General features: G+C 47.3%; 4 protein-coding genes and 1 non-coding gene across 10 annotated transcripts in view; 4 read left to right on the top strand and 1 right to left on the bottom strand.

The window, feature by feature from the left end:
- IFT122 (intraflagellar transport 122) overlaps window positions 1-11831 on the bottom strand; it is a 33670-nt gene extending 21839 nt beyond the window's left edge. For 2 of the 6 annotated variants that reach the window (XM_059823520.1, XM_059823521.1), the window contains exons 1-14: window positions 11791-11831; window positions 10977-11043; window positions 9925-10009; window positions 8991-9069; window positions 8111-8187; window positions 7608-7674; window positions 6434-6580; window positions 5389-5550; window positions 4406-4481; window positions 3689-3884; window positions 2809-2943; window positions 1981-2183; window positions 1353-1490; window positions 415-579 (exon numbers count right to left, since the gene is read on the bottom strand). In XM_059823520.1, the coding sequence (XP_059679503.1) occupies window positions 415-579; window positions 1353-1490; window positions 1981-2183; window positions 2809-2943; window positions 3689-3884; window positions 4406-4481; window positions 5389-5550; window positions 6434-6580; window positions 7608-7674; window positions 8111-8187; window positions 8991-9069; window positions 9925-10009; window positions 10977-11043; window positions 11791-11831 (1638 nt within the window). The remainder of the gene's footprint in view (window positions 1-414; window positions 580-1352; window positions 1491-1980; window positions 2184-2808; window positions 2944-3688; window positions 3885-4405; window positions 4482-5388; window positions 5551-6433; window positions 6581-7607; window positions 7675-8110; window positions 8188-8990; window positions 9070-9924; window positions 10010-10976; window positions 11044-11790) is intronic. The other 4 variants (XM_059823522.1, XM_059823524.1, XM_059823525.1 and 1 more) reach the window with 2 other exon arrangements.
- Window positions 11832-12087: 256 nt separating this feature from the next.
- MBD4 (methyl-CpG binding domain 4, DNA glycosylase) lies at window positions 12088-17832 on the top strand. The gene is made up of 8 exons (XM_059823498.1): window positions 12088-12113; window positions 12356-12565; window positions 12931-13772; window positions 14312-14386; window positions 15645-15779; window positions 16010-16159; window positions 16818-16921; window positions 17574-17832. The coding sequence occupies exons 1-8, from the start codon at window positions 12088-12090 to the stop codon at window positions 17649-17651; spliced, it is 1620 nt and encodes a 539-aa protein (XP_059679481.1). The 3' UTR covers window positions 17652-17832.
- A 988-nt stretch (window positions 17833-18820) lies between these two features.
- On the top strand, window positions 18821-24629 carry EFCAB12 (EF-hand calcium binding domain 12). Its single transcript, XM_059823299.1, has 6 exons — window positions 18821-19144; window positions 19907-20060; window positions 20803-21029; window positions 21527-21740; window positions 22550-22715; window positions 24005-24629. The coding sequence occupies exons 1-6, from the start codon at window positions 19031-19033 to the stop codon at window positions 24201-24203; spliced, it is 1074 nt and encodes a 357-aa protein (XP_059679282.1). The 5' UTR covers window positions 18821-19030; the 3' UTR covers window positions 24204-24629.
- A 766-nt stretch (window positions 24630-25395) lies between these two features.
- Window positions 25396-27870, top strand: RPL32 (ribosomal protein L32). The gene is made up of 4 exons (XM_059823072.1): window positions 25396-25441; window positions 26450-26550; window positions 26795-26976; window positions 27660-27870. The coding sequence occupies exons 2-4, from the start codon at window positions 26455-26457 to the stop codon at window positions 27787-27789; spliced, it is 408 nt and encodes a 135-aa protein (XP_059679055.1). The 5' UTR covers window positions 25396-25441; window positions 26450-26454; the 3' UTR covers window positions 27790-27870.
- LOC132317967 (small nucleolar RNA SNORA7) lies at window positions 26242-26380 on the top strand. The gene has a single exon (XR_009484254.1). It is a non-coding gene; the product is annotated as a small nucleolar RNA SNORA7 (small nucleolar RNA).
- Window positions 27871-27879: the final 9 nt, after the last annotated feature.

The following is a 27879-nucleotide window of genomic DNA, read 5'->3' as shown; positions in this document are numbered from 1 at the left end:
ATTATCATTATTCATTTTATAGTCTGGGAATACACGACAAACAAAGAAGTTTAGGCTTTAATTCTGCTCGTACTAATGATAAAGCCAAAATGCTCATTAACTGTAATGCTTCAAAGGGAACCAGGACAGAACTTTAAATTAAACGGAAAAGGTCACATGCTTAAGTGCTCTTTATTCAGCTGTTGCTCACACATATCTCCTGTCTTCTAATTCCTTGTCTACCACCTCTAAAAGGGTAGTTTAGATAGAGAAATAGATCACAATTAAATCCTACAAAGTGTGATTAATGGATTAAATGACAGTTATATATGAATTTCTGCACAGCAACACTTCTTGTATGTTCTGTGCGCCAAATCACTTCCTGCCTCCCCCCCCCTTTTTTTTAAAAACAAAACAAAACCACCTGAATTTTACCTGAAACAACAACTCTTTGGTGTGAATATCATATACAAGGCATGTATCGTTTTCATCAACCACTGCCAGCTTGTTTCGGGATGCACTCATATCCAGACAGCGCACAGCTGTGGATTGCTTCAGCAGGACAATTGCAAAGACATTATCAACAAATATCTTCAGAATCTAGACATTTGAAAACAAAGTCAGTCCATCCATTTTTGTTCCTAAAACTAGAAATAGCATAGCAGGTACAAACTTTAATGCTGTTTAAAGCATGCAATTGCAATTTTTTTGCAGAGATAAATTGTCCATTAAAATTAAGGAAATGCTTTCAGTTTGAGGTATCTTAAAACGACTTGTTTCCACAACATACTCTAAGGTTGCAAGCCTATACAAATAAATCATATGCTACACATCCTGGATTTTTTAATGCTCCGCTAGTTAAAAAATTACATTAATATAATACTACAGGAATATATATCATAGATACAGAAGACACAAAGGATCTCAACTTCCTCTCTATTGCCTGTTCTCTATATCAATACCTCTGGGCTCCAGTTTGAAATTTTCAGCTGCTGACTGGCTTGTGAAATATACAGCCATTTCACCTCTAGAACACTCACACCTTCACAAGTAGTCATCAGGAGATGTGTACACACACACCCCTACCCACCAACCCCCACTAAAGACAAACCCTCTCTCAATTCACCAACAGCTCCTTTTTTGTCAGTTGTGTCTAAAGTCTGCAAGTTATTAGGAAAAGTTAAACATGTCTGTATGAATCTTACAGCCCAAGAATGTGAAAGATAGAAGTAATTAGTTTTTAATCACAAGATGAGACTGTCAAATAAAATTCTAGGTTGTAAAACAGTGTGCTGCTTCTAAGGTCTCCCCCTAAGAGCATAGAACAGATTTTATTTCCAGTGAAAATACACATACCAGACATGATGTTTTACCTGACCATTCTTTAGACCAACTAAAAGGCCTTCTCTTCCTGGAGGTCCTCCAATTACTTTAATATAACGAATAAGAGATTCCATCAGCCATTCTCGTTCTTTAATGCCACTAAATGAAAGGCACTGCAATCTTTTCTCCTGAAGAAACAATAACACACAAAATACTGCATGGAGGTAAAGATAAAACCCTGTGTCTTTCATGTACTATGTTTATACCCATACTAGCATGTGTGCCTACTTTTACACAAAAAAAAAATCATAAAGCCAAATAGTCAATTTAACAGGGTGAATTCTTTAAGGTTTTCCAATGCTATGAACAAACAAACAAACAAAAAAAACCCCACTTTATTCTGGTATCTCACCCCCACCCAAAAGTTCCCCTGGATTACACGCTAATTTATCAAATTCAGTAAAACAATAGTGAAACAGAGCCACCTGTGGCATGCTAATTGCTAAGCTGTTGCTTAGAAGCATGTCAGTACTGCACATTACAACAGCACTACACATTGGTACCTTGGGGAAAAACTGTAATACATTATACAGTACAATCTTTTCCTATCAGCTATTTGGACAGCTATCTTAAAGTCTGAATGCACCCCAAGGCTACTCTAGATTTTAAGGCACATACCTGGCATAAAATAATGTGATCTGAACATACAACCAGCAAGTTGCATTCAAATTTTTTTACTATCTTTTCCTTCACCCGGTAATACATATCTGAAGAATCATCCGAGTATAACTCGTAGATCAAGATTTTCTCTGGCATCTGGATTGCTAACCTGTTTTTGTAGATTGCAATTTTCTTTACAAGCTCTCTGCCTTTTATTCTAACTAGAGAGAAGAAACACAAAAACAATACAGTATAGGCTGCCACAAAAATAATGGATACAGAAATCATAAAACTTACTAATACATTAAAATTGAATCTTTCTAAAGCACCTCTAAAATTAAAAGCAGATTCCAGCTCAGGTATGTTTGTTGTTCTGCATCTACGTAATCTACTATCCCCGTCACAATTTATCACTCTCTATTATTTGTCAACAGCACATTCTGGAGCAATACTTTGATTCCTTGCCATAAAAAGCCAGTGAATACGAAGAAACAAAATCAGCACAAACCCTTGAGGCTGCAAGTAATGGGGGGGGAAAAAGCTAAATATGGTTTACAGTATTTTTATCTCATTCACAGAGATTAAAACCTTATCTTAAAAGCCTCTCTCCCTCCCAATATCCTTGCAAATCCCATCTTTCGTTAAGCTTGTCAGCGCTGATCCTCCAGAATCCAAGTTTGCACTCTCATCCTGCAAACAGTATTCCTCAGTTTTACTGTCAAAGTGACGATAATCTGTCTGGTACATGCAGCATATATTCCAAGTGTTCTGATGGATATTAATTAAAAAACCAAAACAAAACAGAATGAGAGTGAAGCTTTGGTCTGACTGCAAGTGTGAAATTACCTTTTTGTTCAGTGATGAGATGTTGAACAATAACATCAGTCATGCTGTCTCTATAAGCATAGCGATCTTTATAGAGGCCATGAACAGTGCTGAAAATCAACTGATAAAAGGATATTGTTCCATCTTGGCATCCTACTGCCTGAACACAAGAAGAAAATAATTTTAATTAATTGGTACATGTATGTGAGAATTGGCAAATGTGTAGTATTTATATGAACGTTATGTTCCTTTTCCTGCATAATGTATAGATTGACACCAATTACAGGCTACTTGTAATTAATCTGTAGTAAAAGTGCAACCCAAAATGAGGACTGATCTCGTCATAGACCATGGAGACCACTATGTTGGGTGGGTGGGGTCTGATTTGGTTTTATTTTGTTGTTGTTGTTGGTTTTTTTGGGGGGTGGGTGGGCGGTGGTGTCGATTTTTAAATTTGCGCTGTATCTCTTCACATCTGTACAGTGACACAGAGTGCAGCACTTATGGCTAACAGCTGACTTGTAGGCATTTTCCAAAAGGTGTAATGCTAGAAACTCAGACAGATCTGAGCATTTTCTTCCCATGATGGAATCAGATTTGGTCAACCTAGAAGTTATTAGCTGCCATTTTTTCTTCTTTTCCCTCCTCTTTTTTAATCAAAATGCAGCAAATTCCTTACCATCTGAAAACAGGTGTTACACTCATTTACAGCCTTCTTACAGCCCAAGTTTTACTTCTGCAGGATATTTTTAATTTTGGCTGTCGTTGTAGGACCTCACTAGACACTGCTTAGGTTCTGCTGCCTCAGTAAGAACATCTAGACCAAGCAACTGAGTTTGAAATTTATGGTCTTACCCTGAATGATAAATTGACTGTGAAAACGTCAGAGAAATGTTCCTACTCACCACATAGTTAGAGTCTGGTTTAACTTTGCATGTCCACACCCAACTGCTTTGCTCTCCTATGGTACCAAGACGCACACCATCCTTCGTGAAGAGGGAAACTTGTTTATCTGAACCTCCCAATAAAATATACTCGCCTTTAGTAAAGTAGCTAACACAGCAAGGATCAAAATTGAGCATTCTGTCCTTCCCGATCTACAAGGGAAAATAATTAAAAAAAAGTCAAAAACATTAACAAAAGGATCATTTCATATTTTCCCAACGCAACAAGTGCAGTCACTGATACCATTCTTCTCATGCACAACTTTTCAATACCCCAGAACCATTTGCTATATTAAGATTCCAAAGGCAGTTCTAAAATACATCCAAGAATCCCTCCAGTCCCAAACCAGTCTACTCAGAATGCAAGCAACTCACAAAACTCCCTTTAACCAGTTGAAAAAAAAAATATAAGTATGTCCTCTACAGACCAGTAAACCATATCAGCAAAGTTGTAAAGGCTTTAATACAAGAATTGTAAGACAGCAGCTGAGTTGCCATGGGAGAAACAAGAGCTGAAGGAAAAGATGTTTAAAAAAACAGACTCATAAAAGGTTGGGAAAACAGAAAACGTTTAATGTAGCTAATAAAGCACTAGTGTACAAACACTTTGAATATAGGACACAAAACAGAATGAGAAATATCTGTCACTCTTGAATGCACTTTCTAAAACATACCTGTTTGCCACTAAGCTGGTAAAAGGAAAGTTTCTGACCCCAGTCTGCCACAGCTAAAATATCGTTGCGTTCATCTCTGGGGGAAAAAAAAGGGGAAGAAAAAAAATTATGTAGTAATTCTACAGTGTTTTATTAATATATTTCTTAGACCAACAGAACCAAGTAATAGGATAGCTATTACTCTTCAAAAAACTACAAACTGAAAGGACAGCAGATACAACTTGCCATTTAAAATTGAGGAAGACAACTTGGAGACACAAAAGAACAGTTTCCTTTATAGGAGTAAGTGCAAAGCTTGATGCATCACTTCACATACAGCTATCTAAGCAGTGGGTACAGTGAAGCTAATGGTCCCTTAAACAGATGAAGCACCTGGGCCCGGATTCTGATCTTAGCTACAGTAGTACAAAGCCACCGTAACATCAAAGTCAGTACAGCTGAGCAAGAGTGAAGTACAATTATCACTGTAAGGCAGGGGAAAAAAAAAAAAATTGTTCATGTGAGACCAGCAGCAGACTGAGCTTCAGGTCTCAAATTTGTTAACTTTGGTACTCTGACATGATCTGTTCAGCTTGGAGCAAAACCTGAGAGTCACCTTCTCCACAGCTTCTTGCCTAGGAAGAAGGGAGATGGTGATCTGAACATTCTGCTGCAAATAATGCCTCTAGCCATAAACTGAACAAAAAGGAAACAGACAAAAAAACTAATTAAAAGCTGTTTAGTAAGCACCCTCCCATTGCTCAATGCATGATGCATGCACCTGTGGGAAAAGCAACATGCTATCACATACTTAAGAACTATCTCATAATGAACACATACTAGTAGAATAAATTAAGATCGTACAGGCAACTATTAGTCTAGAATTTCCTAACTTTTGAATATCTGATTTTGTACCCTGCATCATACTCTCTGCCTTTGGTCCTTTTTGTAAATTACTGTTTCAGATAATACAGATATATATGTTCCTTTGAAGTTTCACTCGCAAGCTGAAATCCATAGAAGCCTCTTCTTCCTCATGGTCTTCTCCCTCTGCCTGACTATACTGCCTACTGCCAGGCCTGGATTTCAGTACTGGTATCTCCTCTAAATAGCTGTGAACTGACTCTTCTTGTTCATCTGCTCTACTCCAGAAACTCTCCCACCTACTACAATAGCAATTGTTTATTCACATATTTGGGACAATATTCCCTCTAAAGTGAGTGAAAAAACAGCTCTCCTCTCTCTCCCCAATCCACACAGAACTTCTCCCCCCCCCCCCCCCCCCGAAAAGAAAAAAAAAGAAAAAAAAAAGATAAATATTTAAGATCTGGTGAGGCCACACTTCAAATACCGTGTTCAGTTTGGGGCCCCTCACTACAAGAAGGACATTGAGGTGCTGGAGCATGTCCAGAAAAGGGCGACGAAGCTGGTGAGAGGTCTGGAGCACAAGTCTGATGAGGAGCAGCTGAGGAAGCAGGGGTTGTTCAGTCTGGAGAAGAGGAGGCTGAGGGGAGACCTTATCGCTCTCTGCAACTACCTGAAAGGGGGTTGTGGTGAGGTGGGTGCTGGTCTCTTCTCCCAAGTGACAAGTGATAGGACAAGAGGAAATGGCCTCAAATTGTGCCAGGGGAGGTTCAGATTGGATATTAGGAAAAATTCATTCACCAAAAGGCTTGTGAAGCATTGGAACGGGCTGCCCAGGGAAGTGGTTGAGTCACCATCCCTGGAGGGATTTAAAAGACTAGATGTGGCTCTTAGGAACATGGTTTAGTGGGACTTGGCAGTGTTAGGTTAACAGTTGGACTCCATAATCTTTAAGGTCTTTTCCAACGTAAATGGTTCCATGATTCTATGATCTAAGTGGAATTTGTTTCTCCATTCAATTAAAGACTGGCAGCAAAGCCAAAACCCCAATACATAATCACTTAAAAAAAAGTAACGTACTTGGCATTAATCTGTTTCAGCAGGGATAAAAGTCAAGCCTTTCTGCAACCAATAAGGCAAGGATTATCTATTCAGTATGAAAAAAGGAAGGATGAAATAATTTACCTGGATGGATTCCAACAAATTGACCATATTGGAGATGAAGTACCCCCTGTACGCTCTATTTTAACTTTCTCTTCGCCATTTTTATTCCTTATGCTGACAATGCCGTTGAACATCCCCAAAGCAAGGTACTGGCCATCATTTGTCCAGCTGATAAAACACACACATACTGAAGAGCAAACTACTAAAAACAAGCAGCAGGAAGGTAGGATGGTACAGCATACTCAAATAGGGATGCTAGATTGAAATATACTTCTAAGAGGGAGTTCTGGGAGATAGCCAGTAATCCTACAGTTTGTTTATGCATCTAAATCCACATTTATGGCAACAGCATGCACTACAGCAAGAACATTTTATTATATACACAGAAATAAAAAAAAATGTAGAAATAAAAAAAATTAAAAGCTATCATCTGCTTGCACTACTTCTAACATGTGCTAAGTAACAGATACATTTTTGGGGACGACAGTGTTGGCAGTAGACCAGGCTCTTTTAAAAGCCACATTTAGAACATTGATCAGATAAAAATGCATGGTGCTGGGACAGAGGAGACCTGCTTTCTATTCTTGTCTCTACTGTAGTTAGATGGATGACTTTACACAAATTAATGTACCCTTGCTTCAGGTTCCCCATAATGGTAGTATCTCCTTCTACTGAAAACACCAACAACACAGAAGACAAACAGCTCTACAAACAAAAAGTGTCATTATTTTTTCCTCATTTTATTGTTATTACACAAGATGGCTAAACAGAGGGAGAGAGAAATTAAGACACTTGCTCAAGACCAGACCACCTCTCTGACACTTTCAAAAGAATTCAGCTATAACAGTACCAAATACAAACCAAAGCCCTTTGCTATTAAACAGAAGGAAAATAAAAAGAAAAAAGCTCTCTCTGAGAAGACAACACAAGAAAGAACAAATCATCTTTGATAAATATTAGTCATATTCCTATTGGAACATTATAAACACTATTTTAATGATGAGAATGGCAAAGCAGCACGAAGTACACAATGCTACTGAACAGCAAGGTAGGAGAGCCTATTTCATACTACTAGGTACTGTTTCTGCATACATTGAACTGTTTTACTTGATTTTTTTTCTTTAAGCTTGCGTATTATTTTGAATTCTTTGTATTGAAACTAACTTAAATGACACAGGTAATCCTTAAAACTTACCTACAGCAAGTAATCTTACTGCTAGTTTTATGTTTGGAGACTGACTTCTGTTCAGGAGACCACAAGCCTTGATTAAAGCAAACAAAAAGCCAAAATAAATTACAAGTAAGCATTTACCAGTGTTCATATTAGAAACTAATATTGTCAGAAAACTCAGTTGGGACTTCAGAGGGATCAAAGTCTCATCCACTGCTAGAAGGACATTTAAATACATATTATTTATCAGTAAATGGGAAAAAAAAAATCCATCTAAATAATACAGAGGATGTCTCTGCAAAAAAATCACAGTAACAAAGTAGTACATTTTACCCTGTGGCACCTCGCTACATAGTCCTTTCCAACTGAGTTTAAGTGATTTAAATAAGTATTTAATGTTACTTTAGGTAGCTTTATATTTCATCTCTTCTGGATATGAAGAACTGTACCTATCTGTGGTTAGCTTAGCTATATAACTTTAATAGAATTTACTGGCTTAATGGAAAAGTTAGAGGAAAAAGACATACCAAAATCACTGGAAGAGCAGGATGCCAACTGATGAGTAAGAGGATTGTATGAAACGCACTGTATGGAGTCATTATGCCTAGAATGAAGTTACAATCATATTTCAATAAATCATTCTTAAATGCCCCCTTTTCTAACTTTCAGCAAGATAGCTGAAAGGTTTACCAGATGCCAGAAATAATTTGATCAGTTTATATTACATCAAATTAATCTGAAATTACTGTAAACTAAATCAGTAATAAACCTTAAAAAAATTGTCTCTAAGTGGCAGGATTCACTGTATTTCATCAAGATCAGCTAAAAATGTACGCAGATGGTGGTTTGTGAAATATGATTAAAGGTTATATCCAAATTCTAAAACAAGTATGCTTGTGTATGCTTCTAGTAGTACACTAGCTTGTGCACACTAACTAGTAATAAATGTACAGACACATTCAGAAACAGAATTTGAAGATGTTGTTTAAGAGAGATGACATAAAAACAAAGCCAGAAGAAAGATGGAAATATACCGAAAGTACCAAACCTTATCTTCAGTTTGGTCTTTGAACTAGAATGATATTAATTTTATTATACAAGATCAGAGTCATATTGTGTTTCGTTTTATTTCACTCTATACAGAGTTTCCCCAGTTCTCTACCAGCCCTCTAAATTCAGAGATTTATCTCGACTTCCCACCCTCTTTTATGCTTTTAATTGCTTTCCTGCCTCATTCAGATACTTTGACTGTTCTTTTCCTCTTCCCTCTCCTATTACCCACTCACTTGCATTTTCTCTGACTTTAGTCAACCTTCTTCCAAATCTAAGGGCACGTACTCTTTGACAGCAGAAGTGCATAATCAAAGTCCATTTTTGAGAGGCAGAAAACTGATAGGCATCACTTACGTGTATTTCAGAATTCCTTCCAACTTTGAAGTCCAAATGATCACACTTTTATCAGCCGAGCCAGATGCAAAACGTTTGCCTACGAATTAAATATAATTTAAATCCCACACATACAAGAATCACTTTAACTCCAAATACTCAAAGAGAGAGCAAGAAGTTCTTGAACTTGACAAGGTTCAAGTAATAAAGGGCCTAACACTGCAAGTATCTTGACGTGACTGCACTTCTCCAACTACGTGAAACTCCGATGACTTTATCTTGTTATTCCCACAGAAAGCGCCTCACCAAAGCCCAGCCATGCAAGCAAGCAGCCAGTCTTTCTAACACTGTTAGTCACAGGTTGGAGATTTACATTAACAGTATCAAGGGAAAAACGGCACATTTTCACAGGTATCCCCTATAACTTAAACAGCAGTATTTGAGAGGAAGTCCTTTGAGTCCCCACACAGTAAGTCCCAACAGAATAAGAATTGGAGGCAATGAAAGAATTGGAAGCAGAATAAGGCCTGTAGTGTGCATGGTAATGTGTGAAGGATCAGAAGATCAGGAAGCTTTGAGATAGAGGAACTATGGGAATAAAAATCAGAGGCAGGTGCAGTACTGGGAGGGATCTCTGGGGTAAGCCTTCTCCTCACATCACCCCACAAATATAAACAACCACCACTGAAGTAGAAGGGGAGGGGAAGTGGGGACTACAGTTCTTGGGTTAACAGGTAGCCTTACGTGTAAAAAATACAGTACTTCTGCATGTAGCATTTGTATGGCAGCTCAAACTCTCAAAAAAACAAACAAACAAAACACCAGCACTCACACACATGTTCAAAAAACTGTTACTGAAACAACCCTGATTTCGCTATTTATCAATCGGCAGTAAGAAATGGAAGATAAGCATTTTACAAACTAGACTAACAAAGTCCTCCAAAGTGGTATTTACCATCTTTAGCATAAGCCACACAGTATACAGTGTCCTTATGTCCTTTCAAAGGCTGAATTAAGGTTCCATCAGAAGTATCATATACCTATTTAAACAGGGGGGAAACAAAAAATACACATACAAAGAAAAAAACATACATAAGAATCTCCCAGTGAGGACTGGGATATAAAATTACTGAAGGCCAACACGATTATACACTTTCTTCTGTGTTTGTTTTTTTTGCATAGCTTACAGTCCATGCAAGACAAAACGTTTTAAAGTGTAAAAGCAGCTTTCCTTAACTTAATACTTCTTGGAATGAAAGAATCAGTATTAGAAAATTACACGCACAAAAGAAATTTCCAAACACCTCATTGAGCCAGTTTGTTTTACTTCTTTCCCCGCATTAGACTTTTAGACGTAATAAATTACTGGAAAGGACCATCACTAAATATACCATTCTGCGAGCACTGAAAATAATAAAGCCTGGCATCCTGCAGTTCTGAACTACTTGTCTATAATCATGCCATCCCTCCATCCATCCCTGCAGTTTCTACACCTGCCCCACCTGAAAGCTTTGCAGGAACTACGAGAAGCATGGTTCTGCGCTGCTCTTGCTGATGGGTTAGCAGCAGGCAAGCAGACCCAGGGAACCTCAAAAAGCTCTAATTGAAGCTTCTCACAAACTACAGACATCAATGTGAGTTTCTTTCCCCCTTTTCACAGAGATTTGCATGGAAGTTGTAACAATGCAGTATTTGTATACCATGCCATTGTGCTAAGTTTGGATGCAGGTTAATGGATTTCAAACCACCAGGCGAGGTGCGAGAGGATGAGATGACGCAAGTAACTTAAACCTCATTACTTTTGGAAATAGAGCTTAAAACTTGGTAAGAAACATTAAAAAGCTTCAAAACACTTTACAGTTAGCCTGCATTAATATTTATGTAGATACGAGGCTGGACGAGTAGAGATAAGAGGATTTTTGATAGGTTATATTCATAAGTTAATGTGAAAGAAATCATATTCATACAGCTGTAAATGCAAGAAGGAAAAAAAAAAAGTTTCCCTACCAGCAGTCTATTTCCAGCAGCAATTATCAACTGAGTCCCATCCGGTTTGAATGCAAGGTCATAAATACTAAATAAAAACAAACAAACAAAAAAAACCCCAAGAAAATCCCCTATTAGTAGGCAGAAAATGCATTTCCTTCACCGTCAAAGATGCCACATAACAAAAATTGTTAATTGCATACTTGAGAGTATATCTGATTCCTTAGAAAATTCCCCAAACAAGAAGAACCCCCTGTGATCACCTCCCCGCACTCAGGAAGAAGCCCAAGCGCTGGCCGCCATCCAGGCTCCAGGCCTGAAGATACACGGATGGGAGGTTTGGAAGAAGCCCGCAGCGGTACGCTCGGAGGCAGAACCACACAAATACAGACGCAGGCTGCTGGTCTTTGGCTAAACGTGAAGTGAAAAAAGCAAAAACAACCCCCAAAAAGACTCCGCGTTACAGCATCACCGGTATCAACCAAGAGGCCTGCTCCTGCCCGCAGCTGGCCTGCCAAGGGGAAGAACAGCGGGCTGGGGAAAGGACACTCAGCCCAGGACCCCCGCAGCCTCTGTGCGGCGCGGCGGTGCGAGGCAGAGCACGGGGCGGTGCCGGCGGCTGCCCCAGCGCAGGCCGCCCACCCAGCCGCGGGGGGGCGCCGCCGCCGTGCCCGGCACCGCTCCCCGGGCTGCCCCGATAGCCAGGCCACGGCCGCCCGGCCCGCAGCCCCACCGCCGGGCCGCGGCTCCTCACAGGCCGCGCGGGAGGCGCGCCACGGGCCCCCTCACTGCGGAGCGGAGCGGCTCGGCTCAGTTCTCCCCCAGGGCCGCTCACCACTGCTCCGCCTTGTCGCGCCAAGTGAGCGCGGCCCGCATCCCCCAGGCCCGGCCGGGCCGCCCCCCGCAGCCCGTCCCGCCTCAGCGCCGCCGCCGAGCGCTTGTTTACACCCGCTCCGCCGGCGCCACGGGCAACGCGCATGCGCCTGGGCGCCCGCCGGCTCGCCGCCACGGCAGGGGGCGCCCGCCAGCGGGGCCTGGATGCGCCTGCGCAGGACAGGACGCGGGAGCGGCGGCCGGGCGCTCACACACAGGGGGCGGTGCCACGAGGCGTCACGTGACGGAGGCGCCCGGGATGGCGGCGCCGGAGCCGGCTGGCGGGTAGGCGTCTGTGGCGACGGGCGGGATGGCGGCGCAGCGGTGCGGGGATGGCGCGCGGGGCTCGTCAGCGGGGTGGGGGTGATTGCGGCAGGTGACGGCCGCGGGGCGGTGGCGGGCTCGAGGCCGGGCCGGCCCCCAGGGCTGGGGGGGGCGTCCGGGCCTGGGCCCGGGCCCGCCCCGCCGCGGAACCGAGCCCTCCGCTCGGAGCAGGACCCTACCCGGGCGTCTCCTTCCCCGCGCAGCCTCCCGGGCGGCAGCCGAGATGGGTCGGCGGTAGAGGCGGCAGGGCATCCCGGCCCCAGCGGCGGGGGCACCGGCGCCGCGGCGGAGAGGGGGCTTGCGAGGAAACCCGCGGCGGCCGGGCCCAGCGCCGTCCCCGGCGGCTGGCAGAAGGTGACCAGGCGGAGGCAGTCGGGCAGGACGGCAGGGAGGATCGACGTGCACTTTGTCAGGTGAGGCCGGGGCGCAGCGGAGCCGGCGGGCTGGTGCCCGGGGAAGCCGCCGCCCGCCGTTGGGCAAACGGCTCTTCCCCTCCCGGTAGTACAAGCTTGCACTTGTGTCTGTGCCGTTCGGGGAGTTCGTGGGATGAAGTGCATAAGGGGGAGTTCGTGGGATGAAGTGCATAATATGTGTAGAATTATCTGTAAACTCTTTGTGTAATCCTGTTTTGGTCAAGTCACAGAAACTCATCTAGACACCACCCTCTCAACTATTTTTGTCGTTTGTTTTGTTTTTTTTAAATGCTAGAATAGTTTTTTAAGTGAAGAGCGAGAGAATGAAGAAGTCATCACTAATTTAGTTTTCTTTCGTACCACAGTCCTGAAGGAAATAAGATAAGATCAAAACGTGCACTTGTGGAGTATTTTCAGAAAACTGGGGAGACGACGCTAAAAGCAGAAGATTTTGATTTTACAGCTCCTTATCAGAGGAGTACCCGTTCGAGGGTGAAAAGATACAGCACAAAAGCTGCGAGAACTGTTTCAGAGAACGAGGATTGTCACAGTCAAGAGCAAGGCCTCAGTATACAAAACGGTGAAGAGGATAGAATTCGAAATGTTCAGACTGGAAACGAACACCTGGAAGACATTACACCCACTCGTGAAAGCAAAGATTTGATCATGAAAGGCATAAACCCAGAGGACTGTTTGAAAAACAAAAAGAAGGGGGCAGGTCAAAAAAGCACTCAGAATAAGAAAACTGGAAAGAGCTCAGAAAAGAGGAATCAAGATGATACCCCAAACAAAAGACAGAGAAGAGTACGTAACAAACAGGAAACTGAGTGCGTTCAAAACAAGAAATTCTGTAGAAAGATAGATGCATGTGTCGCTGATAGTCAGGGCGTGGATGATCAGAATGCAGACCCTATGGACGCAGGAAAAACACGGTTAAGAATTTCCACGTCACGGTCAGACACACAGCTAAGGTCAGTGACAACTCGCTCACAAAGGCAGTTGGAGAGCCTAGCAGAGGAGGAACGTGTGGAGACAGGTTCTAATGACGCATCTTCTGCAAAATCTGAGGAGAAAACCAATGTATTGAAAATAGGGAAAGAGACACATCGAGGGAATTTGGGTAACCAGGATTTTAAATCTGAAGCAGATGCTAACGTCTTGCAGCCGTGTGACAAGAAAAACTTCACAGCAGTTAAAATGCTGCCAGGTATTTGTGTGGTTTTGAGCAGAATATTACCTTAACGTTCTGCCAGGGAGTCTCCTAACTATATGAGCAAAATATTCTGTTTCAGGTCAAGCTGCTTTGACATCTGAATCTCTCTCATTTCTTTATCCAACAGCATTTAACTTAATGCTGATTTATTCAGAACTGGAACTTACTCTACAGAACTCTTTAGCTGTATAGTATAATATCATAATGTTCATTACCTTCACTGCACTAACTCTCTTAATGTTGTTGCACTGTTGGTCAGTTTGATTCACAAAAAAGGCTAGTTTTAGCTTGCTTCATGTGCTAGAATCTGTTTCCTCAGACTGTGGCAAAGTAACAGTTTATCTTCCAAAGATTTTTCATAGAGTTGAAATACAGAGGAGTACTGGAGTGAATCTAAAGCACATTTATATTCTGTACACCTACAAAAAATCCTTGCATTTCCAGCACACATAAGGTGGAAATGGTGTATGAAACATGACAGCAAAATACTTGGGGTTTTTTCTATTTAATGCTAAAGTATTATTTCTTTACAGAAGAGTCTATCCCACGAACACAAGTGATTAGGAGGAAAACGAGCCCATATTTTTCAAGTAAATACAGTAAAGAAGGTATAATATTCATTAGGGAAGTAAATCCTTTTTTATGGGGGGAGGAGTAGGATTGCTCAAGATAAGTGATGTTATGGAAAATCTCTTCCAGTTTTAGGCTGGCCGTGCTAAGGTAGCATCAGAGAGCTCGGCTTACTGCACTAGTGCTGAGCTTGTCCTGTTTTAAACCTCAGTGGTTTGTATCTTGCAAACAACCATTCAAGCTGGTATCCAATGCCTCGGCAGCTCTTTCGGCAGCTGGGAGATGATGGGGTGAATGGGCTTTGGGGAAGTTCTCTTCAGACCGCTGAGGTGTTTCCCCTGTCAGGTGTTGGCCAAGAAGGCCAACGGCATCCTGGCCTGTATCAGAAGCAGTGTGGGCAGCAGGAGTAGGGAGGTGATCGTGCCCCTGTACTCAGCGCTGGTGAGGCCGCACCTCGAATGCTGTGTTCAGTGTTGGGCCCCTCACTACGAGAAGGACACTGAGGTGCTGGAGCGTGTCCAGAGAAGGGCGACGGAGCTGGTGAGAGGTCTGGAGCACAAGTCTGATGCGGAGCGGCTGAGGGAGCTGGGGTTGTTCAGTCTGGAGAAGAGGAGGCTGAGGGGAGACCTTAACGCTCTCTACAACTACCTGAAGGGAGGTTGTGGGGAGGTGGGTGTTGGTCTCTTCTCCCAAGTGACAAGCAACAGGACAAGAGGAAATGGCCTCAAGTTGCGCCAGGGGAGGTTTAGGCTGTATATTAGGGAAAAATTCTTTCCTGAGAGAGTCGTGAAGCATTCGAACAGGCTGCCCAGGGAGGTGGTGGAGTCACCATTGCTGGAGGTTTTCAAGGAACGTGTGGACGTGGCACTGTGGGACATGGTTTAGTGGGCATGGTGGTGTTGGGTTGATGGTTGGACTTGGTGATCTTAAAGGTTTTTTCCAGCCTTAATGGCTCTGTGACATTCTGTGAAACCCTGTACCTGCTGCTCTGCACTTACACAGGAGCGGGGCGGTAGCTGGGGAGGGCCTCTCTCCTCAGAAAATAGATGGAACAGGGAGCACGGGAGCACACGCAGGCAGCCTTGACTCTTACTGCAGTCTGTGCTGGGGGATGCATAGTCCCTTGCAGTTCTGTAAAATTTCTGTGTGACTTGCCATTGCTCCATCCACATATAGTGCCCCCACAAAGATCAATCTGCTTCAAAAGGTCTTAGTGTTTTTAAATTATTTTCATTAAAATAGGTAAATCCATCCTTTACTGCCCAATAAGTTTTCCTGTATTGCCTCTGTGTACAGCTCCCAGCCCACCTAGAAGGAAGGCCTTCAGAAAATGGACTCCTCCACGTTCTCCTTTTAATTTGGTCCAAGAAACACTTTTCCATGATCCTTGGAAACTTCTGATTGCAACCATATTTCTCAATAAAACTTCAGGTAAATAGGGTAATACAATTTTATGTTGTGTAAATGTTGGGGTGGTGTAACAGCTGCCATTTTTTAAATGGTATTAATGAAAGAATAAATGTATATTAATTTGTGTCAGTGTAAAATCTTTAATTTGTAACTCTTGCCTCTGAAAAAGCTCACTTCAAAAAGTATACATAGGTAATCAAAAAAAAGAATTACCTGCACAGCCTTCTGTTCATCATGATTTCTTTCACTAGGTAAAATGGCAATTCCTGTGCTCTGGGAGTTCCTTAAGAAGTATCCTTCTCCTGAAATAACCAGGACTGCAGACTGGAAAGAAATGTCAGAGCTGCTCAGACCTCTCGGCCTCTACGAACTCAGAGCGAAAACTATCATCAAGTTCTCAGGTGGGTTTTCCTGCATATGTCTGTGGAAGGGTCTAAATTATACTGCCAAGACAAACAGCATCATTTTCAAACACTGCTTTGTGACTTCTCCTTCTGTGTGACAAATATTGGTGGTGGTTTGTTTTATGCAGCTTCGGGATATGCTGGTCTTACATAGGCAAAGCTGTTGATCCTGTTGTTTTAACTGAGGATAAAATAATATACACATAATGAGTTCTGCAAGAGACCCTTGTCCGGAAGACTTCTTTGAGTAGAAAGAGATACGAACACCTGCAAGAGTGATTTAGTGTTTTGCAGCACTATGATAAGGTGGCTGTGCTCTATTTTGCATCAGGTGGCCTCCAGAAGGCCCTTCCAGCCAGAATTTTTCTGTGATTCTGGTATTTTCTATACTTAGAATAAAAGCATTCCTCTGTGAGTTCTGAGTGAGATTTAATTAAAACCCACCCGCGGTGATTTGTTTAAAAGGTGTTTAAGATGTACCCCATAGGGATTCATCGCCTGGTTTCACCAGGAAATAGCTAAAACTTGCGTTTTTCATTTAAAATCTTCCAAAGTGTAGACGTGTTACAATAGCAGAGAATCGGGAGTTTGTCCAGAGTTGCTTTCTGCGACCTGTCTGCCTGCAGGCAGTGAAGTCTGTGACCGTACGTTGCAGATGAGTACCTGAGCAAGCAGTGGAAGTACCCCATTGAGCTGCACGGGATCGGGAAGTACGGGAACGACTCCTATAGAATCTTCTGTGTCAACGAATGGAAGGAGGTGGGTGGTGTAGCTGTGCTGCTACGGCTTGGTCCACGGTGTGCTGCTGGCGCAGGGCTCTGTCCTTTGGCATCATTGGGTTTGTACCTATGGACTCCCTTGGATTAAAAAAAAAAAGATAGCAATTTTTATATCTTCAGTAGGTTGAATTCCCAGAATATACCTTTTACAAGTCTGAACCTGTAAATGAAGACTTGTGTTGTCACCTTGATTTTTTTTTTTCTGTAATTTTCCACTTTCACTGTTCTTTTCCTTATTTCCTTGATGTGGGGGTGAGAGTCTCTTCCCTGCTCCAGTTAAGAACTGGGTTCCCTGTGTTTCCTGCCAGCCAGATCCTGGCATCCCTCCGAGATCGGTGTTGGTGGGGCCTTTGCCGTGCTGGGGCCCTCTCGTGGGGGATGGCTGTGAGCAGCCGTTGAGGAGCCATTTTCTTTCTGGCGTAGGACCCTCTTCCCGCTTCAGTTTCAGGGCTGACCAGGCGCTGTACTCCTTGGTTTACGTAGGCGGAGGCCAGCCTGCTGCGGCACGGTGTTTCACTGCGCCCTGGGAGGTACGGGGGTTCCGGAGCTGGGAGGGGAAATAGGTCAGAGCGGTGAGGTGTTGTAAGAGAAGGTATTTTAGTAAACGTTAAACACTTTTTGCTACACTTCAGGTACAGCCGCAGGACCACAAGTTGAACGTGTACCACACGTGGCTCTGGGAGAACCGGGAGAGACTGAGCATAGACTGAGAAAGGCCGTGAGCGCACCTCGCCGCTCTCCGACTCGCTCTCCGTGCCGCGGGCGTCCTTGCAGTGCTGCTCCGATCATCGGGTTCTTAATCTACGTCCGTGTGTGGCCTACCCGGCGCAGGTCACCGCGCAATGAAACGTGTGAAATCTCCGTATTTTTTAATAAACGTGTCCCGGTTTCTGTCGGGTCTGCTCATCCCGGGTCAGGCCGGCCCCGGCGCTCCTCGGTGGCGGCGGGGGTAAGCGAGCCCGGGCTTCTCACCGCAGCCCCTTCCCCTGTCCCCCGGCCGGTTGCCGCGGACCGGCCCGCTGACCGCCCCCGGGGGCGGGGCCTCGGCCAGCCGGGGGCGGGGCCGCGTCGTTGTCATGGCAACGCGCGGCGGCGGCGCGGAAGCTGCCCCCGGCGGGCGGGGTCAGGGGTCAAGGGGCGGGGGGCAGGCCGTCTCCAGCTGAAGCCGCTGGCGTGGCCCTGGGGCCGGGCCGCCGCCGTCCGCCGCGGCCTGCGCAGCCCCGCGCCCTCCCCTCTGCCCCAGCCTTACTCGGCACAGCGGGACCCCCGACACCGCCGCCCGCCATCGCCTGCCCGCTGGGCCGGGCTGGAGACGAGAGAGCGCAGTCGCTGTCCCGCGAGTCTGGGCCTGCAGCCGTAATGAGTCTGGGCCTGCAGCCGTAACGGTCACCCACAGCGCCAGCATGACCAGCGAGGGTTTGACCTATGTTGAGCCTTGGAGCGTTGCTTCAAACCAAAACACAGACACCCAAATCTCTGCTCTCGGGTGAAAGCAAGCGGGCTTTGCCCACCCGAATACAGGTGGCATATTTTAGTTCCACCTATGGCAAAAGCAGCTGCTCCCTTTTCCAAGTCAACCTGGGCCACAGGCTCCTGCCACCCGCCTGCCTTGCAGCTGCCCCCTGAGGGAGGAGACCGCCTTGGATCTCCAGAAATCACCTCCGATGCAGAAGGTGACCCACAGAAGCTGGAGGCTTCAGTTGAGGAGAGGAAGCAGCTCCGATTTCAGCTGGAGAGTGTTGCGGATGTAGAAAAATGGCTGATGGGAAAGCCTTCCCTTAGCAGTCAAGAAGAAAGAGTCTGGGAAAGAATAAAAGCGTGCAGAGCAGACGGGAGAGCTGAAAGCAAATCAGCTGTGACCTGCAGCCTGGGCGTAAGTGTCTGTGGTGCTATTCTCTCCTTGGGATTGTGGCACTGCGTCTCCTGGGGCCCTGTCGCAGCCTCAGCCGCTGCTGGCGTGGTGATTCTGGGCAGTGGTGGTCTCGGGGTATTTTCCACTCTTTTTCAGTGCTCACAACCAGCGAGCGGCCAGCCCTGGCAGGGAGGTCACCCTCGCCTTATTTGTGCATTGTACCCCCCGGCTCTTGTCATGCTGCATAACCTCCTGCACAAGGAGAAGCTGACGATGGTGGACGTGTTCAAGAGGGCTGGTATGTACAGGAGGAAGATCACGAGAGCAGACTTCATTCAAGTCATCAGAGCGGTATGTAGGGAACTGAAAAGGAATGAACTGCTGCAACTCTGCCATGTTTTCCTGTGTGCAAACCCAGAATGGTTTCCATGGAGCAAATGGTGGAGCTTCAGCAAGGGGCAGTTTCTCTTGTCTTACCCTCAGAGAATTGCTGTCACCTCAGGGAAAGCTGAAGGCGAAAGGGAAGGGAAAGGTGCGGAGCAGCTGGATGTCACCTAGAGCGAGTCCCAGGAGGGAGTGAAACTGTTGCCTCACGGTCTCTAAAGAGAGTCCCTGCTCAGTACCGTGGCTGTTGGGATCTTGCTGTAGGCACTGAGCTGGCACCAAGTCTCCTGGTGTCAATACTTGACCTGTCCCTGCCAGTCTCATGTACATCCCTGCTGCACTGCCTGTCAGCTTATGTCCATACAGCACCGCTCGTGCTGAGCCTCGCTGTCCAGAGGCTACGGCGGTTCAGACCTCTGAAAAGCACTTTCAGGTCTATTTTTGTTTAGCAGTTCACATGTAATCTGATACTATAGTCCAAGCCAAAGTATCTTCTCAAAACCCCAAGGGCTGGGAAGTTCAGCACGGTAACAGCTGAGAGCTCTGCACAAGGCTGCGAAGGTCTAGTAAAGTTGTTAATACTTGATAAACCTAAGTAAACCTCACCAGGTTTTCTCTGTGCCACCCTTCCCTGCAGAATCATCTGGAACAACTGCAGTTTGCCCCTCCTCGCTCTGGGCCAAGCCTTGACGTTTTTGTGATAACTATCATTTTGGTTTTGGTTGCCAGACCAAAGTTCCCATCAGCGACAGGGACCTGGAGACTGTGATCATCTTCCTGGCTTCCTCAAAGAGAGGGAATTTTATAAGCAATAAAGATCTGATTGAATGTCAAAAGCAGTGGCTGGAAACGATGAAAGGACAATCCAGAGAGACCAAATCAGGTGAGAGGAGAGTGCTGTGCTGGGAAAGCGGCTCTGTATCCTTACTGACAGGAAATACCAAACTACATCCAGGATATGGTTCCCTGAGGCCACTGCCCTGTAGCAGAGTGGATAGAAGGAGACTTCTCTGGGGAAAAGCAAAAGAGTCCAGGAGGTGTGCAATACTGTAGGCACCCCAACTGCATGAGACAGATTATCCAATCTGTTGGGTTCAGCTTAAAATCTGAGCCCTGAGGTTTAACGTACTGCACTGGATTTTATTAGTTAGCATTGATCATCCAGCTGATCGAAAGCAGACCATTCCTCCAGCTCTTGGTCGCAGCTGGAGAACACAGATTCAGAAGAGGTTATCTCTTAAAACCTAAGCCAAACCTGAAGGCTTCTCACAGTACCCATGTCATCTTAAGCGGCAGTTTTCACATCTGTGAGATAAGAGGCATTTTGCTGCTGTTGCATTGCACTAACTGTTTTGCAGATTAAACAGACTAAGCACAACCAGAACTGAATGTGGACAGCAAAACACTTTGGGAAACTGCAAAGCAGAGATGGGGGAGTCTGTAATATTTGTGTCTGGACAAAAGCTAAAGGATGTTTTCATTCAAAGATCTGAGTCTGCTGAGAGTTCCAATTTGCATGAAAAGCAAAAGCCCTTTGTCTTAAATGTTGATCAGCCCTGGTATTTCTGCTAGTTTGTAACAGTTTCTCTGGGCTTTTTGTTTGTTTGTTTTTTACTCTATCACAGGTGTACAAGCTCAGATCCATAAAATGACTTGCACAACTGTCAGTTGTGTAACTTCTGCTGGGGGCAAAGCCAAAGAGATGAAGCCTTGTGCTCCTACCAAGCCTGAAACACAGTTGACGCTGTTACAAGTTCCCCCAGTCAACACTGAGCCAGAACACAGATATCTAAGCTACGAGGAAATGGAGGAGACTGGAAAACAGTTCAGAGATAGGAGGCGATGGAAGAAGGTACTGTGTGTATGGCAGGAAAACAAGCTCAGCCACGTGCATTGGCGAGTGTGGGGTGGTTTAGAGGGCAGTACAGCAGGAAAGGAAAGGGCAGGGAGCTGTTGTGAGTATTAACCTCTTAGTAGTCCCTTCACCACATGGGACTTGCAGCTGAGGTTACAAGCCCTCTAAAACAATTGGTTTAGCTTCTGAACACTTTGGTGAGATTAATATCTTTTATGGGTAAATGGCAAGAAAAAGATAATGTTGAAACAATTTTTATGTCTGGGGATGGAGTCTTCCTGATCACTGAGTTGACATGCCCACCGGACTATGATTTGTCCGCAAGATGCTGATAAGCACTTTGTCCTATTCAGTTATCAGGGTCAGTGCAAGATGATCAAATAAAAACATAACACTGCTTCATTCACCCCAAAACACTTTATTTGGAGCATCTTGGCAAGTGCACAGATGCACTTGCCCAGCAGTGCTAACCGGGACCTGTCCTCAACTTGCAGGACAAAGACAGCTCGCTAGAATGGAAAGAAAAGTGTCGGCTGGTGAGATCTGGGGATGCAGCTGTTGATGAGCACTGCCTGCCGTCAACTGTAGAGGGTGACATGGGAGCACTGGTGGACCAGTACCGCAGGGATTGCTTCATGAGCTATCTGAAGAGCCTCAAGCTGTGCAGAGAACGCAACAGTCATCTCACGGAGCTAGTGCTGCAAAAAGGTAAAGCAGAGACCAAAGGCTTGATGTGAATGTAGTAGATCTGACATGTTTGTGCCTCTTCCCAAGCTAGGAGGGGCTGCTGATGAAGCATGTTTGCAGCCCTGCAGGGCAATGGGATGCTGTTGGTTAGGGTCAGAAAGCAATCATGAGGGCCAGAGCAGGGCTGAGATAGCAAAGGGCACTAGAGATCGGTGTCTGGGCACTACAGATTGGCATCTGGGTGCAGCAATGGCCCGGTGCGATACTGCGGCTGGCTGGGCGGGAGCCTGGCAGCCAGGGCCCTGTCCTGTTGCCCCTGGGTAGGTAGCCAGCCTCAACCAAAAGTCCACATCATCAGGCAAGTTCGTGGTGATGTGGCAGGTCCAAGGTCAAGCTGGGAAGTCAGTCCGTGGGTCAGGGTCAGCAGGGTCCCTGGGCAGGCACAGACACGGCTGTGGCTGAGCTGAAGACCACTACACCTACTGCGTAGCTCAGTGGGACTGAAAGGCAAGGGCTGATCTGAGATGGGGCTCCTGGGCCTGTGGGAAGGGTCCTGAGTGGAGCCGGTCAGGGCCATAAGTCCTATTAGTGCACTCGGGGCCCTCACACCTTCTTCCTTTGCACTGTGGCTGTATCCCTTCCTGGGCAGCATCGCAGACTGGAACAGAGATGCTCTGGATTGGATGGGGAGGGGCAGCTGGGGGACGGGCCTGGGGCAGCAGGAGAATTCAGGGGTTTTCTTGGGTAAACTCATTCAGCATCTTCTGTCCTTACCCCATCGCCGGGCACAGCAAGGCATGACTTTTTTTCACTGTGCACTTTGCCAACAGCCCTGCTGCACCCAGGAGACAAGATCATCAAAGATAGAAAAGACATAAGGCAGATCAGGCAGCCTGGAGGATCCTACACCTCAGCACATGATCGCGCTCCGTCGCCTGTGAGCATATCCAGATCAAGAACTGCATCCAGAAAGCAGGCCAAAGAGGCGGAAAATAGGTTTGTTCAAAGAGGATTTAGGATCTCCTCCTGCTGCCCTTTTGCATGTCACTCCTCTCTGCTTGGTCCCTACCACATCAGAGGCGGTACTGAGATGCCAGCGTTGAAACATCAGGGTGCTGCAAGGGAGCAGGCAGTGACAGCAAAGCAGCAGATTCGCTCTTGGCTGCACAGCCACTTCTGTATTTCAGTGAAGTCATCGGGTTGCGGTGGTGCTGATGAGCAGTTTGTGGTGCCTGGCAGGAGCGTTACAGTCTAGTTGGGTCTGGTTCTGTACCCTGAACTTGCAGAGAGCTACAGAGGTGACCATTGTCTCTCCTTGGAAGGTCCTCCTCAGACTGACCCTACACTGTCTGAAATCCGCTCAGAGAATATTTATTCTGGTGGAAGAAAGACAATCCCAAAGAATCGAGCTTTACTCTCTGATCTTGGGTGGCCTTACAGCTGCAGCTACCCTTCTCCTGTTATACTGAAAGCACTGCACTTCAGTTGTTAAACCTAAACGTCAGAACCTCTCACGGCCATTTGCATGGGTTGATTTTTTTCAGAAAGCAGTAAATGGCGCTTTGAAAACAAAAGCTCTGCTCAGGTCTTAAATGACTGTCATGCCCATTTAAGAAGTGACACCTTTGTTCTGAGTTTACCCTGAATGTTAGACGAGTGCAAGAATTGGTTCTCAGAGGCAAGCAGCATGGTCCCACCTTCCTCCTACCAGACCAGGGCTGCCAAAGCAGCAAAGAACTTTCCAAAAATTGAACAATCCAAAATGTTCGGATTGGTGGAGAAACTTTTAGAGGGGGAAAAAATACAGCAAACTAGAGCACAATTTTCTTTGTTATATCAGTTAAAGAGTGTTTAGATACCGCAGTGACAGGCAATGTACCAACTCTTAAGACAGCTTTGCAAGTTGGCATTTCTAACGTAAATAATGTAGAACAATGACAGACATACCCTATTTATGCAGCAAATATTTGGAAGGAAAGCTGGATTAAAATTCTCTTCAAAAAGGTCATTTGGCAGCCCAGTTTGAAGGGTTGGCAGGTTGAATATGCCATTGAGGAAATACAGGGGGATCATCACCTTAGTCTCTTCAAACAAAAACATTTGTAACTCTAATCATGAAAGTATCAGAAAAGGGCACAGATCTGGCAGAGCTTCCCAGAGCCTGGAAGCCCTGGTAGCTGGTTCCTCTCACTCTGGCTTTCGCCACTACTAGCAGCAGCAGTGAAACTGCCCAGAATTTTATTTCTGTAATACATATTATTATGTCTCTTTTTTTTTTTTTTTAGGCAGTTTCAAAGAAATAAAACGCAGAAGTTTGCACACATAAGCAAGTCAAATGACAATAACTTCTGGCCAGGTCATCTTCTGGACAAGATACGCCTTTACCTACCCGAAATGGAGCCTGGCAGGGCACACGCCTTGTTCAGCTACGTCCGTTCAACCCAGCCCGTCTGTCCTGGCCTCTACAGCCCTGACCGCCGCTGACTCTGGGGAGGGAGGGTGCTCGAGCTATGGAGATGCTGCATTCAAAAGACCTGTTTCTTCTGACGTTGTTCTCTCCGTGGTGCGAGATGTGAGTGCAGCTTTGTGATCCGTCTGTCAGCTCACGGGATCTGGGTCCTGCTGGTGGAGAAAACAAAGGTATCAAAGTGTATAGTCAGATTAAAGGTGGAGGAGCTGGGCAGGCCCCAAAACACACTTCTCAGCTGGGAGCTCCTCCGCTCATGCAGTACCAGCCTAGGTATTTTGTGAAAGGCAGCGCTCCCTGTGCTCCCCGGGCATAAGCGCAGTGCAATTGCCGTAGTTAAAGCGTGTGCATAGAGCGGGTGGCAGAGCGCTCGCTGCTGGGCTCCAGCTCCTGCTCTTCCCGTGCTGGCTCTGGCGCTGCCAGCTCCTGCCCTGGCCCGTCTGGTGACCACCCCGGGGCTGCCGGGGCCTCCCCGGCGCGGCAGCGACACGGGGACGGAGGCCGAGCAGGGCTCGGGCTGTGTCCTCAGCCTGGCCTCACGGAGCCTCCGCTCCGGTCTCGGGAGAGAAGCAAACCGGTGAGTCCAGACTCCCCCGCGCTGGGGCGGGGGCCCCGGTGGGGAGCCTCGTCCTGCGGCTGCGGCCGCTGCGGGGACGTCGCGACCGCGGCCTTCGCGCTTCCCGGGCTCTCGCCCGCCCTGGGCGGCTGCATGTGCCCGGCCAGGGGGATCAGGAGCGCTGTCCTGGCGGTGGCGGGGAACCCCAGGGGCTGGCAGAGATGATTTTGTCTTTTCCTAAGCCTGGCCGCAGCAGCGGGCCCGGAGGCGCGGGTGGGTGCTCCGCTCCAGCCGTGGAGCAGCCCGGGATGGCGGCGGGCAGGGGCCGGGCGGCGCGCGCCGCCGTCCCGCCAGGTGGCGCCCGCTCGCTCAGTGGGACTGGCGGAAGCAGCGCATGGGCACGGCCTGGCGGAAGTGACGTCGGGCAGGTCCTGGCAGCCTCGCGCCGAAGGGACGGTTCGGAGCGGGGTGGGGGGAAGCACCGATCCGTTCTCCCGGGACGTTCCCGCCGGAGGCACCCCGTTCGGCGGCACCTCCCGGCGGCGGTCCGCTGCTCCGCGAGGGCCCGGTGCCCGCTCTGCGCAGCCGCGGAGCTGCACGAACCTGGCAGGACCGCCCGCGTATCCCATAAGCCCCTGCGCGCGGGTCCGCCCCCCTCTCTCGGCGGGGCCTTCAGTGGAGGCCGCCATCGCGCACCCGGTGAGTCCCCATCCGCGTCCATCCGCCCCCCCCGGGGCCGCTGGCCCGGCATCGGCCGCCTCCCGCGGGCGGGCCTCCCTTCCCTCCGCCGCCCGTTTTCTCCGGGGCGCGGGGAGCCGGCCCGCCGCGGGCCGCAGAAGCCGGGGCCTCCCTGGCGGCTTTTCGGGGCCGGGCGGGCCTCGGCGAGGCGGCGGCCCTGCTCAGGGCGGGCGAGGAAAAGCCACGGCCGGGTAACGGGGTCTTGTCCGAGGCCGCGGCCTGGGCGGCCCCCGCCGAGCTGCGCGCCCCCACTCGCGGAGCGGGGCCGTGCGTGGGCTGGGGAGCGCCGGGCCCTGACCCGCGCCCTTTCCACGGGCGGCGGGGAACCCGCGGCGGAGCCGCTTCGCCTGCACTCACGGTGCGGGTGTTCGGTCGCAGGAGGATCGCGGCCCGGTGCAGCGTCGGGCCCAGGATAGGGACTGGGTGAAGGCGAACGGCGCTGGGCGTTCCGTTTCCAGCAAAGCTGAGCCGGAGAGCGTGAGCTAAAATCGTTGCTTTTAGCGTTAGTGCTGAGGGGCAGCCGTGCCGCCCGGGGGGTGCTGACCAGGGCGGCGGAATCTGCAGGAGGTTTGCGTTAGGTGAGTCTTAGTCACTTTTAAGAACAGAACTTGCACTTGCACTGCTGTTAGTCTGTCCGTCTCCACTGTAGAAGCCTGCTTTTTCGGAGTTGGAAGGGATCTTGAATTGTTAGGGGAGGAGAACGGTGGGTGTGGAACGCAATACCTGTGAACGCAGGTGTGGAGGTAGTCTGAGCAACACGTGACCTCCCAGGATCGCATCTGGAGAGCTCTCAGTGCTCTTCCAGCTTCGGAGGCGGGAGGGAGAGACACTGCAGATGAATACCCATTCCCTCGCTAGCCTCCAGAGTGGCCAGTGAGTGGAAGATAGTCTGCTACATGTGCTGTAGGCGGAATAACGCATCATCTTTGTGTCGGGTTTCCCTTCTCATACTGGTTCTGTTTATCTTAGGCACCATGCCTGCCCTCAGACCTCTCGTGAAACCTAAAATCGTCAAGAAGAGGACCAAGAAGTTCATCCGCCATCAGTCTGATCGCTATGTCAAGATCAAGGTAAAAAGTCACTGGAAGTTCATTAGAAAACGAATTCTGGGATGTCGGTCGTGGTTGCCTTTAGAATTGATGATGAGTTAAAGCATAAAGGATCAGTGTTGAAACAGTGGGCCACGCTGTAACAGCCTGGCATGGCAGATCGTTTTGGAGATTGGTTTTGGCTAGGGCTGTTACCTTGAGGTAGGTGTTTTCAGACTGATGTCGTTTCGTAACTAACTGTCAAATATCTTCTGCGTTTCTTCAGCGCAACTGGCGTAAACCGAGAGGTATTGACAACAGAGTTCGCAGGCGGTTTAAGGGTCAGATCCTGATGCCCAACATCGGCTATGGCAGCAATAAGAAGACAAAGCACATGCTGCCCACGGGGTTCAGAAAGTTCCTGGTCCACAATGTCAAAGAGCTGGAAGTGCTCATGATGAGCAACAAGTAAGTCTGCAGGGCCTGTGTGCTCCCTGCCTTGCGCGGAGCCGTCGCTGGCAGCTCTGCCACGTGTGCCGGGGCTGCGCACTGCCCGTCCCCTAACGGTGCTGGGTCAGAAGATGAAAAGACAGTGCAGTTGGGGTGAGATGTAAGCCAGAGATGAGGGAAGTTCTTGCTTTTAAGAGCACAAAGGTCATCTTGGTTTCCTTAGTGCTGCAGTGCTGCTGGCAGGAAGGCACAGAGGGTGTCTTGGGACTGGCAGACTCATACCTTTGGCAAAAATACGACCTTACAGTGGTGGTAAACAGCGCTGTACCTGCATCACTGTGATAAAATAGTGATCAGAACTGTGCCTTTGTATCTGTTCAGACACAGGCCTAAATCTACTTGTAGCCCTTTCTTTCAAAACAAAGTGGTAAGAGTAATAATTAACACCATTAAAAACTACCTTTTTCCGACTCCTTTTTCATGAGAAAAAAAAAACGGAAGGGTCGAGCTGTTCTGGGGGTGAGCTCCTGCTTCAGGCCAGAACAGGCTGAGCTTGGCAGGCGGTGGTGGGAGCGGTGTGGTTCAGCTTTTGTGCGGTGCCAGTGCCGCGCTCTGCTGGCGGGATGGCTCCGGAGTGCTTTGCCTTGGCTGCTGTCTGCGCTGTTGGAGCCGAGCCTGACGTGCGGTCTGTTTTCCGGCAGATCGTACTGTGCAGAGATTGCTCACAACGTGTCTTCTAAGAACCGGAAGGTGATCGTGGAGAGAGCCGCTCAGCTCGCCATCAAGATCACCAATCCCAATGCCAGACTGCGCAGTGAGGAGAATGAATAAATCAGCTTCTGCATCCGAGATGTATTTAATAAAGTGTAAAACCAAACTCTGGTGGATGTTTTGAATGGCCAAAGGGAAAGACTTTGGCTT

The sequence above is a fragment of the Gavia stellata genome, chromosome 12 (genome assembly GCF_030936135.1).
Source record: "Gavia stellata isolate bGavSte3 chromosome 12, bGavSte3.hap2, whole genome shotgun sequence".
Classification (NCBI taxonomy): domain Eukaryota; kingdom Metazoa; phylum Chordata; class Aves; order Gaviiformes; family Gaviidae; genus Gavia; species Gavia stellata.
This window is presented reverse-complemented; position numbering and strand designations above follow the sequence as displayed.

Coding starts and splice junctions, on each gene's coding strand:
- MBD4 (XM_059823498.1), top strand. CDS start 12,088: ATGGCGGCGCCGGAGCCGGCTGGCGG. Junction 13,773..14,311: donor AGCAGTTAAAATGCTGCCAG/GTATTTGTGTGG, acceptor ATTTCTTTACAG/AAGAGTCTATCCCACGAACA. Junction 15,780..16,009: donor ATTTCTCAATAAAACTTCAG/GTAAATAGGGTA, acceptor TTCTTTCACTAG/GTAAAATGGCAATTCCTGTG.
- EFCAB12 (XM_059823299.1), top strand. CDS start 19,031: ATGCTGCATAACCTCCTGCACAAGGAGAAGCTGACGATGGTGGACGTG. Junction 21,030..21,526: donor ATAGGAGGCGATGGAAGAAG/GTACTGTGTGTA, acceptor CTCAACTTGCAG/GACAAAGACAGCTCGCTAGA. Junction 21,741..22,549: donor GGAGCTAGTGCTGCAAAAAG/GTAAAGCAGAGA, acceptor CTTTGCCAACAG/CCCTGCTGCACCCAGGAGAC.
- RPL32 (XM_059823072.1), top strand. CDS start 26,455: ATGCCTGCCCTCAGACCTCTCGTGAAACCTAAAATCGTCAAGAAGAGG. Junction 26,551..26,794: donor ATCGCTATGTCAAGATCAAG/GTAAAAAGTCAC, acceptor GCGTTTCTTCAG/CGCAACTGGCGTAAACCGAG. Junction 26,977..27,659: donor GTGCTCATGATGAGCAACAA/GTAAGTCTGCAG, acceptor GTTTTCCGGCAG/ATCGTACTGTGCAGAGATTG.